This window comes from Ylistrum balloti, unplaced genomic scaffold (genome assembly GCF_031769215.1).
Source record: "Ylistrum balloti isolate Yb309-2 unplaced genomic scaffold, AGI_CSIRO_Ybal_v1 Utg369822, whole genome shotgun sequence".
Classification (NCBI taxonomy): Eukaryota; Metazoa; Mollusca; class Bivalvia; order Pectinida; family Pectinidae; genus Ylistrum; species Ylistrum balloti.
The window spans coordinates 346,512-359,260 of NW_026781989.1; the positions used below are offsets into that span (position 1 = coordinate 346,512).

The 12,749-nt window shown below is 33.5% G+C and overlaps 1 protein-coding gene across 1 annotated transcript; it reads right to left on the reverse strand.

Moving 5' to 3' along the window:
- Nucleotides 1-12,636, reverse strand: LOC132545074 (THO complex subunit 6 homolog). The gene is made up of 14 exons (XM_060208744.1): nucleotides 12,552-12,636; nucleotides 9,737-9,855; nucleotides 9,356-9,420; nucleotides 8,237-8,291; nucleotides 7,811-7,862; nucleotides 7,223-7,260; nucleotides 6,823-6,871; nucleotides 5,644-5,721; nucleotides 4,837-4,939; nucleotides 3,683-3,735; nucleotides 1,964-2,032; nucleotides 1,466-1,579; nucleotides 1,177-1,305; nucleotides 1-110 (listed from the first exon to the last, which is right to left on the reverse strand). The coding sequence occupies exons 1-14, from the start codon at nucleotides 12,558-12,560 to the stop codon at nucleotides 27-29; spliced, it is 1,017 nt and encodes a 338-aa protein (XP_060064727.1). The 5' UTR covers nucleotides 12,561-12,636; the 3' UTR covers nucleotides 1-26.
- Between the last annotated feature and the right edge of the window lie 113 nt (nucleotides 12,637-12,749).

Below are 12,749 nucleotides of genomic sequence, written 5' to 3' on the forward strand. Positions count from 1 at the left end.
TTCATTTCATTTAATTTTGTGTTTGATCAGCTGAATGTTAATGAGAATGCCTTGTATCCAAAGTTTGTGCAGACATCAATCTTCGGACTGTTTCCAGCAGTACAAAGCACCTGCAACATATTACCATGTAAAATACCATTATTTAACAATATATTTATATTATGTCATAATGTCGAGAAAGAGACCATATTTTTATTTAATTTTTCAATAAAAGTTATGATAACTTCCCTTATTTACACTCTCCACAATACAATTCCTGTATATTAATTATTTCCAATAATTTCTGCATATGGGACAATTTCTGATTCACTACTATGTACTAGTGTTGATGGAAAATTCAGCTACTTTATGACTTTAGAGGGTGGTGAATTTCTATTACTTGATGACCTAGATGGTAGGTGGGAAACATTTTATCACAACAAAGAGATGAGAAATTTCTCAATCCAAAAGGATTTTCAATTAGCAATCCTAACTGACTACTGAGGATGGAAAATTTCCAATCCTCTCTCACTTCCAGAGTTGGAAAAATTTCCTTCCTCTATTACTACAAAGCTAGGTAAATTTCCTATTTGCTATGACTACCAATGGAGGAAGATTTGTCATCCTCTAAAATACTTTCAATTTACCATTACTGATGACTGTCGAAGGAACTAAGTATTCCATCCTCTATAAATAAGAAGGGAGGTAATTGCCCTTCCTCTATGTTTACCAAAGGATGCAAATTTGTCATCATTTATGACAACAAAGGGAGGTAATTTTACCATCATGCATGACGGCCAAGCCAAGTTAATTTGTCATTTTCTATATAATTAGGAATGGAAGGGAGGTGAGTTCCATTAACTTCACCAAGGCAATTTCTCTGTTACCATGACTGCCAAAGGATAGAGATTTCCTCTCCTTAATGCCTTTCAGACTACAAAGGGAGGTAAATATCTCTTTCTTAAAGACTAATGTTGAAAATTCTGCATCCTTTATGACTACTATAGGTGGTAAATTTTCCTTCCTTTCTGGCTCCCAAGGAAGAAAAAATTCTCATTATAAAAAACCACTGGGGATGGAAAGTTTCCCAATTTGTATGAATACTAAGGGACTTAATTTCTTATTCCAAACAACTACTGGGGTTAAATGAGTTCCAATCTTCTAGGACTACCAAGAGAGCAAATTTGTTGTACATACCTTGTGACTGTTTAGGGCTGTGTTGACAACAACACTGAACACATTTGTAGGAGTACAAGGAATTCGTGATTTTTGGTCACCATTAATGTACCAATGGTTCACATATGGCTCGCTTCCCGCGGAAATAATCTGGAATACAAGGGAATCAATATCACAGATTTTACATTCAAAATCAAATGAAATCCCCTGAAATACCACTAACAATTCAAAGAACAATTTATTCACAAAGGATTTGGATGAAATGCATTCTGTTAGGCAATCATTAAATGGATAGGATTACAATACATACTGTATCCTCATAGAACATGACTGTCTTCTGACATACAGCTGGTGTATCAAATACTGTGGTGGCCTCCAGTGATCTCAGGTGCCACAATGACATCTTTGGACCACCTCCACATACCTGCAAACATGCAGCCTATATGAGAGTCTAATACTATATTCTCAAATAAAAAAAAAATTAACCTAGTTTGTGATATTTTACATTTAATGTTTTGCAATGTTACTCGTAATTTCATTTTCATATCATTTTTATTATTACTACAAGCAGAATTTCATCAATTGAATATGATATGTTAATATTTTTCCTTTTTTATAAAATTTAAATAGTTTTTCCCTTTTTAGATAGAAAAATTAATAATCATACAACTACTATCATTTCAAACTTTTTAACACTCCTTCACACTGGATCCTTGTGGACAACAAAGATACATTTCAATATGTGAAGATTTTCAAAAGCAATAAAGACTACAAATCAACACATAGATATTCAAAACAATCAACTCACCAACCAATCATCACCAGTTTCCATAGCTACACATCCCAACCATTTTCCAAACTCTGGTCGAGCACATATCTGATACATATGTGAAATGAATGTAATTAATATACAAAGAAATATTTTGTTTTAGAGGTGGTTTTTCAAACTGAAAATATTTTTCTATATTTATAGAGAATACTTCAGTATTAAAATTTATGCAACATTTCATAAAAACTTATTTATTCTGATTTCTAGACATCTTAGTTCTGGATTCTTTTCTAAACAAGAGGCCCAATAGACCTGCATCACTCACATGGTATTCTTTGTTCATCAGCAACGGAATCGTTGGGCACATCCAATAAATTTTAACCAATTTCAACAACAAAATGCTTCTAATACTTACAATGACAGTTATGACCTGGATTTTAAGTAAATGCCAGAAATTTTTCATTGAAATTTTGTGGGCTCTAACATTTAACAAACTTGATACCTGTGACCTTCAATTAGGTTAAGGTCATTTCTTTTTGCAAACATCAATCATTATCCTAGGAACCAATCAGCAAAATACCATGATTCTTTGCCGTTTGGTTGGTCAAAAGAAGTTGTTTACAGGTTTTTAAAAAATCTGATCCCTGTGATATTGAGCAAGGGTCAAGGTCGTTTCTTTTCACAAATGTTAATCATGATCCTTGGAACCTATCAAACAAATACCATGCTTCTTTGCCGTTTGGTTGGTCAAAAGAAGTTGTTAAAAGGTTTTCACAAATTTGACCCCTGTGATATTGAGGAAGGGTCAAGGTCATTTCTTTTTCACAAGCTTTGTTGGCTTTATTAACAAATCCTATCATCTAAAGACCATGGTTCTGTGCCTTTTGGTTAGTCAGGAGATGTTTGAATTATTGAATTGAACAAGGGTCAAGGTAATTTCTTCTTGCAAACCATGTCGGGATTCATCCTAGAAACCTATCAGTCAAATATCATGTTTTTTCATCAACTGTTAGAAGTCATTCAAGGGTTTCAACAAATTTGACCCTTTTGACCTTAAATAAGGGTCAAGGTTGTTTATTTTTCCAAATATTGCTGTCTTCATCTTAGGAACCTATCACTCAAACATCATGCTACTTAGTCTTTTGATTATTCAGAAGAAGTCAAGGTCACTTCTTTTCACAAACTTCATTGGGCTTTATCCTAGGAACATACCAGCCAAGCATCATATATCTAGGCCTTTCAGTTCATGAGAAGAAGAGAAGTCATTTAAAGGTTTTAACAAATCTGACCCCATGACCTTAACATAAGTCAAAGTCAATTCTATTCGCAGACTTTGTTGAGATTCATCCTAGGAACATACCAGCCAAATATCAAAACATTTGGTCCATTGGTTATTGAAAAGAAATTGTTTAAAGGAAAAAGTTAAAGCCAGGTGACAGACACCGCCCTATGACATAAAACGAGAATGATAATTTATTAATATTTTCACTGTATATTACAAGGATACAGGATAACATGAAGAAAGTGAAACTTCAGAAGATCTTGGTGTATCAATCATCAATTACTAGCCATATACTGGGTTGATTTGGAATAAAAACTTCTGAATCCAGCAGATTACAAATGGATGGTACAAGTGTGTAATTCATACACTGTAAAAATGTATGGTCATTTTGTTCTCTAAAACTATTCTTTGCTAGAAATCCTGCTCAGAGAAAGAGTATACATTAATGTATGTGCGGTACACAGGTGAATACTTACCTGGTTTTTGTATGGTTCAAGTGTATGTTCTGCTGCAGAAGGGTGTCTCATATCTAAAGGGGTGAAACCAAGCATGAAAACATAATTCTATCATAAGTCGAATAGACAACACCTCATGATTTATACATGTATTGATCATGCTTTACATGTTAAAAAATAACCAAGACATTTGACTAATCTGACATCAGTGTGGTTAAATAAATAGCAACACTAGTTGAACTAACAGGTATTCTACATCATTTAAATGATTATAAGTGACATGATAGTTGGAAAGAAAATTGAAAAAAACCTTTATTAGGACAATGACTTGCTTTCGAAAAGATATATTGTATAGGATTATCATGATTTTTTCACTGTGTAATCTTTACTGAACTTACTCCAGATTTCACTGTGTAATCTTTACTGAACTTACTCCAGATTTCACTGTGTAATCTTTACTGAACTTACTCCAGATTTCACTGTGTAATCTTTACTGAACTTACTCCAGATTTCACTGTGTAATCTTTACTGAACTTACTCCAGATTTCACTGTGTAATCTTTACTGAACTTACTCCAGATTTCACTGTGTAATCTTTACTGAACTTACTCCAGATTTCACTGTGTAATCTTTACTGAACTTACTCCAGATTTTCACTGTGTAATCTTTACTGAACTTACTCCAGATTCTCAGTGTAATCTAAACTTAACTTACTCCAGATTCTCACTGTGTAATCTTTACTGAACTTACTCCAGATTTCACTGTGTAATCTTTACTGAACTTACTCCAGATTTCACTGTGTAATCTTTACTGAACTTACTCCAGATTTCACTGTGTAATCTTTACTGAACTTACTCCAGATTCTCACTGTGTAATCTTTACTGAACTTACTCCAGATTCTCACTGTGTAATCTTTACTGAACTTACTCCAGATTTTCACTGTGTAATCTTTACTTAACTTACTCCAGATTTCACTGTGTAATCTTTACTTAACTTACTCCAGATTTCACTGTGTAATCTTTACTGAACTTACTCCAGATCATCACTGTGTAATCTAAACTTAACTTACTCCAGATTCTCACTGTGCTCACCACACAGAACTGATTAGACATTTTCATTGTGACATCATTCAGAACTTTTTCTAGATTTTTACAATGAAATCTTTCAAGTACTTACCCCAGATTTTCACTGTACCATCCTCAGAAGCTGTAGCACACATCTGACCTTTGTTTTTCAGTGACACACTGTGAATGTAATTATCATGTCCAGACAAACTGACCTGGAATGAGACAAAAAAAAAACAAACTCACTTTTTATTTGGAAGAGATGAAGGCAATTATCTTATATTGAGCACAGAGAGAAACAGATGTATGGTAATCATGTGGAAATCCAAAGTGGTTAAGAAAGATCCCTACAAAAACTAACAAATTGCTTATGACATCAGCCTTAGACTGTTATGTCCCTGGATACTTTTAACATCTGTGAACTTTTGATCATGTTAAATGGTTAAAGAAAGACCTTGACTTAGAAAAATTTACTTTTCAATCATTCATGTGGAATGAAATTTTCTAAAAATTGGACATTCAACTCAAATGAATTTACCAAATATATACGATAATGGTTTGAAATGCCTCTTACCAAAACCTTTATCAAATAGTTTTTTCAAAATAGTTAACAATCATCCAATTACAATAAAAACAGTTCTGATTTTATGTTTATAGATTATGGTAACATAGAAAACCGATGTCGCTATAGCAACCCGTTGACCCACAATGACACGGTACATCAAAATGTGTACCTTATAGATCCCAGTGAGCTAGTTTTTAGCTAATGTCTATTTATCATCAGAATTATGGTTCCAGTACTTTTTGTATACAAAGATATCACAGGAATACAAATTTTCCATTAGGATGGAGTTGTAGCTAACAATGTAAGGCACACAGGGCTTTTTAACAAATAATACATGATCTAGACCTTACATACCAATTGTTCTCCTGTCTCCAGGTCCCATACATACACATTGTTGTCTCCACAGCCTGCATAAAGTCGACATTGTGTTTCCTGTTAACAATGCAAAACATCCACATACTGTAGTTTTTTTCCCCTTTCACAAGGTATTTTATTCTCTATTTAAAAGGACTGAATGATAGTGTTGACAATGCTTTCCATAAATACAACTTTTTGGCATTGAATAAATTTTTCTTAACAATAGAAAAAAACAGTATTTTCTACAGCATCAAATATGTCGTTGATCAGTCCAATCTAAGTTAATTTGACTATGATTTCAATTTTAGCACTTCTGATCAGCCTGTTTTCTGATTTAAGTGACTTGATAATGGTCAATAATGTGCCCAATCTAAAATATTTCATTCATTTAAGTGTGTAATTACCCAACAATGTCCACATCATCCTTTAATTCATTGTTTATAAACCTATGAAGAGAAAATTCATGCCCATCCAATTACTATAAACTATGAAAATTGTAATAATGAGATAAACTTTAAGAGGGAAAAATGTGGTGTTTGTTTCAATGATGAATTAAATAAACAGTTTTAAAGAGATGTATGGAAAACTGAAAAAAAACCTCAGACAACATTTGAATGCAGAAAAGAACAAAGGACAATAACTCTGAAATATATTTGATCAAAATGCTGTTAAAAGAACACAATCTCCAGCTGTGGTTTTCAAGCCAACCAAGTTTCGAAAAGACTGAATGAGGAGATACTTGGAAAAGATAAAACTATTTAAAAATAGCTTTTCCCATAACAGTAAAATAATAATGCCATTAATTAAAAAAAAACAAACACCAACAACAAGTGCTAAATCATATTGCTGTGTAGAAAATCACTCCAAGTAAAGGTGATTGAGCCTCTTGAATTTGAAGGAAGAAATCGCTTGAAAACAGAGATCTGTGGACAAGATTAACATTATAAAAAAGGGACATAACTCTTTGGAATACAGTTATACCATAATATGTCCCTTCAAAATTTGTCACAGGTGTTTAAATATCAACATAATAAAATTCTGAATAGTGTTCCATTGCAATACACTACAATGTGTAGCACCTGGCACTGATGGGTTATTCACTCTAATCCATGTTTTCAACAAATTTGTAAAATAATTTATTTGCTACAACGCATTATAAATGAGTGCCTAATTTACCTGTTTGTCAATCACTATGGTGTTGACCTCTGTTTGATAGAAAGGTCCTCTGAAAAATATCACAAACATTTCTGTAATTGTACCTCCTCATTAAAATTACTGAAGGTGAAAAATTCAGAGATTTTATCACACTTCACTTCATAAAAGGGATGTCCTTAATTTGAATGAATTTGATTCATAACTCATAAGAACTCTGGGTCTGTGGTTATTAAGAAAATTATGCTGATCGACGACAGGTGTTAAGTCACAGAACAAGCTCATTGGTGAGATAAAGTTAAACAGGTTTTAATAGTTTCTACAGTTACAGTTACTTATGTGAAGTTGAAACAAAAGAAGTCAGAAAAAGCTTTACTGATTGTTTATAAGAGAACTTAATCACTGTTAGAACTATTTGACTTACTTCTTAGGAATACCCCACGACCAGATAACCTTTGGAGACTGCAACAAATACACGGGTTTGAATCAAACAACACAACAGGTGACATATAAAGTACCAGATATTCATACACATCACAGGTAATGCGCGTAAATCATAGATATTTAAATAAAGAATCCTATGATGCTTATATATCATTAACGGCTATAAACATCATCCAAATTTTAAAAAATTTTTTCTTAAAAACATGTATCAAAACTTCAATTATTTGAAATAGAATATAAGAAAACAGGTATAAACATTAACAGTTGACACACCCATATGCATATTTTGGGGATATTAACATTTTATAAATGTATACATCATATTGTGTTAACCTTGTCTTTGAATGTCTGATCTCTCCTATTATCAAGCTGAAAACCAATTCTAAGAGGAAAATAAAGATTCATCTATTAAGACAATCCACATTCAGTCAAAAAGGTGAAAAATCACTGGCTAAACATGAACTTCCTGTTTGATGTGTTTCCCATGTTGACAAAAGAATGAAATGCAATTATAGATAAAAAAAAAATTCTGTACTTCTGTTCTGTATTGTTTGTAAAAGTACACTACCTTATTCAATATATCCGTCCACTTCCATGCACAAATGGGACCATTTCCGCCACTGAAAAAAAACATCAAAACAATTTTGTTGTGCATTAGTGTATAAACAAATTTTAACAGTAAACATCAGTGTATACATTGTGGAAACCATTGTTTTGAAGAAACTTTTCATACAAATAAGAAATCATTTGAGTGGTGTTATATACAACCTAGCGTATATATTTGCTTTTTAATTGCTACATAATATCATATATATCATAAATTAACTAGTAGACCTTCTGAATAAAATTCCTGGGATTTAAAAAGGGTTCTGTTTCAGTGCGTTGATACATAATGGGATGTAATTGGTATGCTGTAGTGTATCTTGTAGTAGAATGGAATGTCTATAATGTAACAACACCTGGAGTTTATTATAAGGATTGTTTGTAATAATACCTGATTAAGAAGATATCTGATGAAGCTAGACAAAATATTGATCCATCCTCTGAAGCTGTAGGAAAAAAAGACATCCATTTATCAACTACTCTCAATATGTTAATGCTTTAAACAGTAGTAAGCCAAGAAATAGAGGAATTCACTGGTAGGCACATACCACTATAACATAACTTATATCAATTTAATGTAAGTCATCCTTGGTATTCCAGGGGTTACAATTACTTATACTCTTTACACCCCTAGAAAATTTCCTGGCAAAATTGAAAGCACAAGGGAAGAAATTTGATTGGTCTAGAGTGGGTTTCAGGAGAAAAAACTGACCAACCACTGAATGACACACTCTTTTGATGATTACAAAGGAGCAACACCAAAAGCCATTACAATATACCGTTAGACGACCTCAAAGTTTCATTTGATGTACATCAAAGGATCAAACTAGTCTTTTTGTCTCATTAACTAGGTTTTGCACATGGAACCCTTCAATTTTTCCATAAAATGTTCCGGAAGTGCAGAGAGTGATAATGAGCATGACCCCTGGAGTACCGAGGATGAATATAAGTTTGATATTTTCTCTCCATTTCTACTTACATTTCGTCAGAGGTACCGTAAAAATTTCGAGCAAATGCATCAAGTGGTATAATAATTCATTAATGTAAAACTACTGCGTCTCAAAGGAAGGTTTTGCAATAAAATGATCAGCTGGCCTACAAAACATCATGAACAGCATGACTTCAGCTGTCATGGTATTCATAAGGTTTTGACATGTGAAATAAACTGACTGTGCTCTAATACTATGGTAAAAAAACATTGTTCTATAGGTTAAATAATTCAAAGTAACTTTTGACCTATTGACCTACCTTAATCAAATAACAAATCTGGGGAAACACTTACAGAATATGACAAAGTATGGGCATCAGAAATTTTTCTCTGACGATATCATTTTGATATCAAGCTTCCATGGTCAAGATGATTTTTTTTAATTGACATATTTTCCAATCACTGCATTCACTTTGATAACATACAGATTATACAGATGAAGTCATCTGTGATGATATTTTCATTAAGGACTGATGTCACAAATCGTTTCCGTCAGTCATCTGTGTTGGAATAGATGCTTACCTTTGTATGAGTAGACTGGCTTCCAAAGTGCTTCTGTGCCGTCAGGTGATAGAGCTGTGGTCAGACTTAAATACAAGAACATCAATTCTATAATGAAGTCACATCAAACTAAAATTAACAGTGTTGATTAAGTAGTCAAAGTGATGGTGATAATTTGATATGGAAGATAAAGGGCGTTCTAGATCTAATACTTTTGACACTATTAATACATACATGTATTACTGTTAAATTTTCAGTAGCATGTATATTAGCATTTATGTTTTTAGAAAAACTGGATACATTTAACCATGACATATTAAACCAAGGCAAAATATTGAAGTTTTCAGCTGTAATACATATTTTGATGTCAATAATCATTTAAATCTCAGTTGCCAAACTCACCTGAAAATTGCGATGTATCCATGATTATTTGCTGCAGCCAGGAACTTTCCACATGGGGAAAAACATTGTGCAAACACTGATGTGTGGTACTGTTTACGAGCTGCTAGACTGCGGTCTTGCTAAAATATCGGTATACAAGATTAATATGCAAATATTAATATCTTTGGGCTAATAGTCCAACATGGTAAATGTTTATGGTACAAAGCTGTAAAAGGAGATTGTGTGTGGTTTATACTGAACATAGTTACCTCCCTTCCCATTTATAAAACATTCTTTTCCTGAAGCAGTAAGAACTATATTCCAATAGAAAAATAGAACACCATATCTACGTATTGACCTGTTGTTGTTTATAATTTTCAATTATTAACTTTGATCCAAATCCCTCAAGGAATTAAGCCACTAGAGTGCTGACAATGATTTTCTTAAAATAAAACAGGTAACAGTGACCTTGACCTTAACCCTGTGGCTCAATCTCACCTGTTACATTACGATACTTTACATCTTTAATAGAAGGCTGGGAAGTTTTATCAAACCCCCTCAAGAACTAAATCTGTTTGAGTTCAGACATGGATTTTCTAAATAGTGATAACATTAATAGTTTAATCTCTAGCCTCCTTCTCAACATGCAACAAATTTGTGATCTTATCAGAGCTACAACAGTTTAATCCTAATTATTCTCATGCTCTTACAACTATATATTTTTTTAAATAGGTCTGAATTTCATTAACTTTTTGAACTGGGTTCCTATGTGAAATATGAGGGAAATAAGTTATCTATGATTGTAGGGCTGGATTTCTTATGTTTATGTTTATGAACTCCAAATTGACATAAAAATGTTGATAGAATGTGAGAAGAATTAGGACTACTATCAGCTGGTTAGTTCCTGGTAACAAGACCCTTACACATTAGTACTGTGGACTAATCAAACAAATATAAAATAAAATTCAACTTCAATCATGCAAAATGCCCTGGTTTAAGCCTGATACATGTACTAAAACTGTAGTCTACACTAGTAATATAAGTGCCATTTTTAACAGGTTTTTAATTCTTTTTCCAATTTATCAAACTAATGACAGGCAAATAATGTACATATATGTAGTTAAGAAAATTGCAAAAATATGGGAATCAGCATTTGTGTATAATGTAAATATTGGGAGAACCCTTGGATTTGAGATGATATGGGAAGTCTGTGATCTATATAAAGTCCCTGTAGTACAGATTGAAGGTTTGTAATGTCTAGGTACAGCTGGCTGGAAACAGAGTGGTAAATGGCCTGTAAACCTGACAAAAGCACACTGATACAGGTCACAGACAACACTTATAAATTTCTGACTTTATGGTCACATACTGGAAAAGGAACATAGCATTATGTACTTTAATTGGTATAACCATCAGCCAAGACTGAAAGTTAAACACTCATTAAGTAACATCTGTACCAAATTCAACAAGTTACTTGGGTTCATTAGAAAGAAATAGCTAAATATAAAACAATTTTACAACCTACACTAGAGTGTGCTATAACCATATGGACACAACATTAACCAACAGGCACACAGGTTTGTCATAAATGATGTAATATCTGAAACATGTTCAACCTATCTTGTATATATATCATATTGTTTGTAGTTATCAAACCCCTGTGCAACAGGCCATGGCCATAGAAAGTGTCCAGAGATTGCAGCACGTTCTGTAATGGTGCAGCAACTACTAAGCCTACAGGCACCATCAACAAGATCATACATCAACTTGGCTGAGAAAGCCTGGAGATTTGGAAAATCAACAGCAGACTAAATGTGATGTTCAAGACCATTCATGATAAAGTTGAGGCTAGGCATGAGCATAACTTAGTGTAATATTTTCGCAATAAGCAGGGCTCTCTATCTGCCAGATTTGGGGCCGAATTCCCAATGCAAAATAGTATCTTTTTTTCCCAATTTAGACCCCAAGTTTTCCCAATTCTTAGGAAAGTGCCATTATTTTTCCCAATTTTAAGGGCCCTGGGCCCTTGGCCCCAATCCCAAAATGGGGTGTGAGAGCCCTGATAAGTAACAACTAACTCTAAGAGATTGCAAGATCCAATGATACAAGTGCATGTCACTTTCATAAGGTTTAACAGAGACGTATATATCACATTATATACGTCTCTGGGTTTAAATACACTTGAACTGTCGGTCTATCCATGACTCCAAACCTCTGTCATAGGTATATCAAGTGTCAAGAGGTTATAAGCTGTTTGTCAACATGCTCGTGAGTTAATTTGTGTACTACAAGGAAAATTGCAAATTTGCATATAATACGCACACTAGCCCATTGCATGCCAGTTGGTGTATGGATCTGTTACTTTAAAAAGCCGAGATCACTTTAAACTTAACCTTTACAACCTTTATAGTGAATCATCAAACAAATGCAATATTTTTAAACGATTTCTATATTACCTATGTTACAATTTTACTAGACAAACATTTTAGGAAACTTCTAAGTGGCCAGCACTTTCAGTTAACATCTTTAGGTAAAACTATTAACCTGTTACAAAATTATGTGACTTTTGCAAAAGTTATTGTTTAAACGATTTCAACTATTTTTAGTAACAAATCCACGACCTCAATAGGCGTACAATAAGCCAGTTAGTGTAATTTACGCAACTTCCCGATTTTCCCCTACCTGTCCATCATCATGTCAAATACTTTGTAATGTTAAAAGTCTGACAGTTCAGCTCAACGATGTAGACTTAAATCTGAAAGTATTTGAAGACGAAGACAGGTTGGCGGATACAGGGCGGAATGGTCCGAGCTTGCCTAGTTCCCGTCATAATTACCTCTTTCATGTCCAGTTTGTAATTCTTGTCTCTATTTGGTATTGTAGGATGTTACTTCGATTTTGACTTCCCGCGGAGATGCCGGTTGGACTTGTAAAGTTGGAAATGAAGATCGGACCGGATTTTATTTTAACCGGAAATTAACTAGTGCTTCCCAGGATTCCCGTTGCCACCGCCGCCATCTTCTCAAGCTCGGAA

What these genes read in the sequence shown, in the direction of transcription:
- LOC132545074 (XM_060208744.1), bottom strand. An exon ending in GGACGGATATATTGAATAAG is followed by an intron (nt 7,261 to 7,810) that starts GTAGTGTACTTT and finishes TATTTGTTGCAG; the next exon opens with TCTCCAAAGGTTATCTGGTC. An exon ending in CCATAGTGATTGACAAACAG is followed by an intron (nt 5,722 to 6,822) that starts GTAAATTAGGCA and finishes CATTGTTAACAG; the next exon opens with GAAACACAATGTCGACTTTA.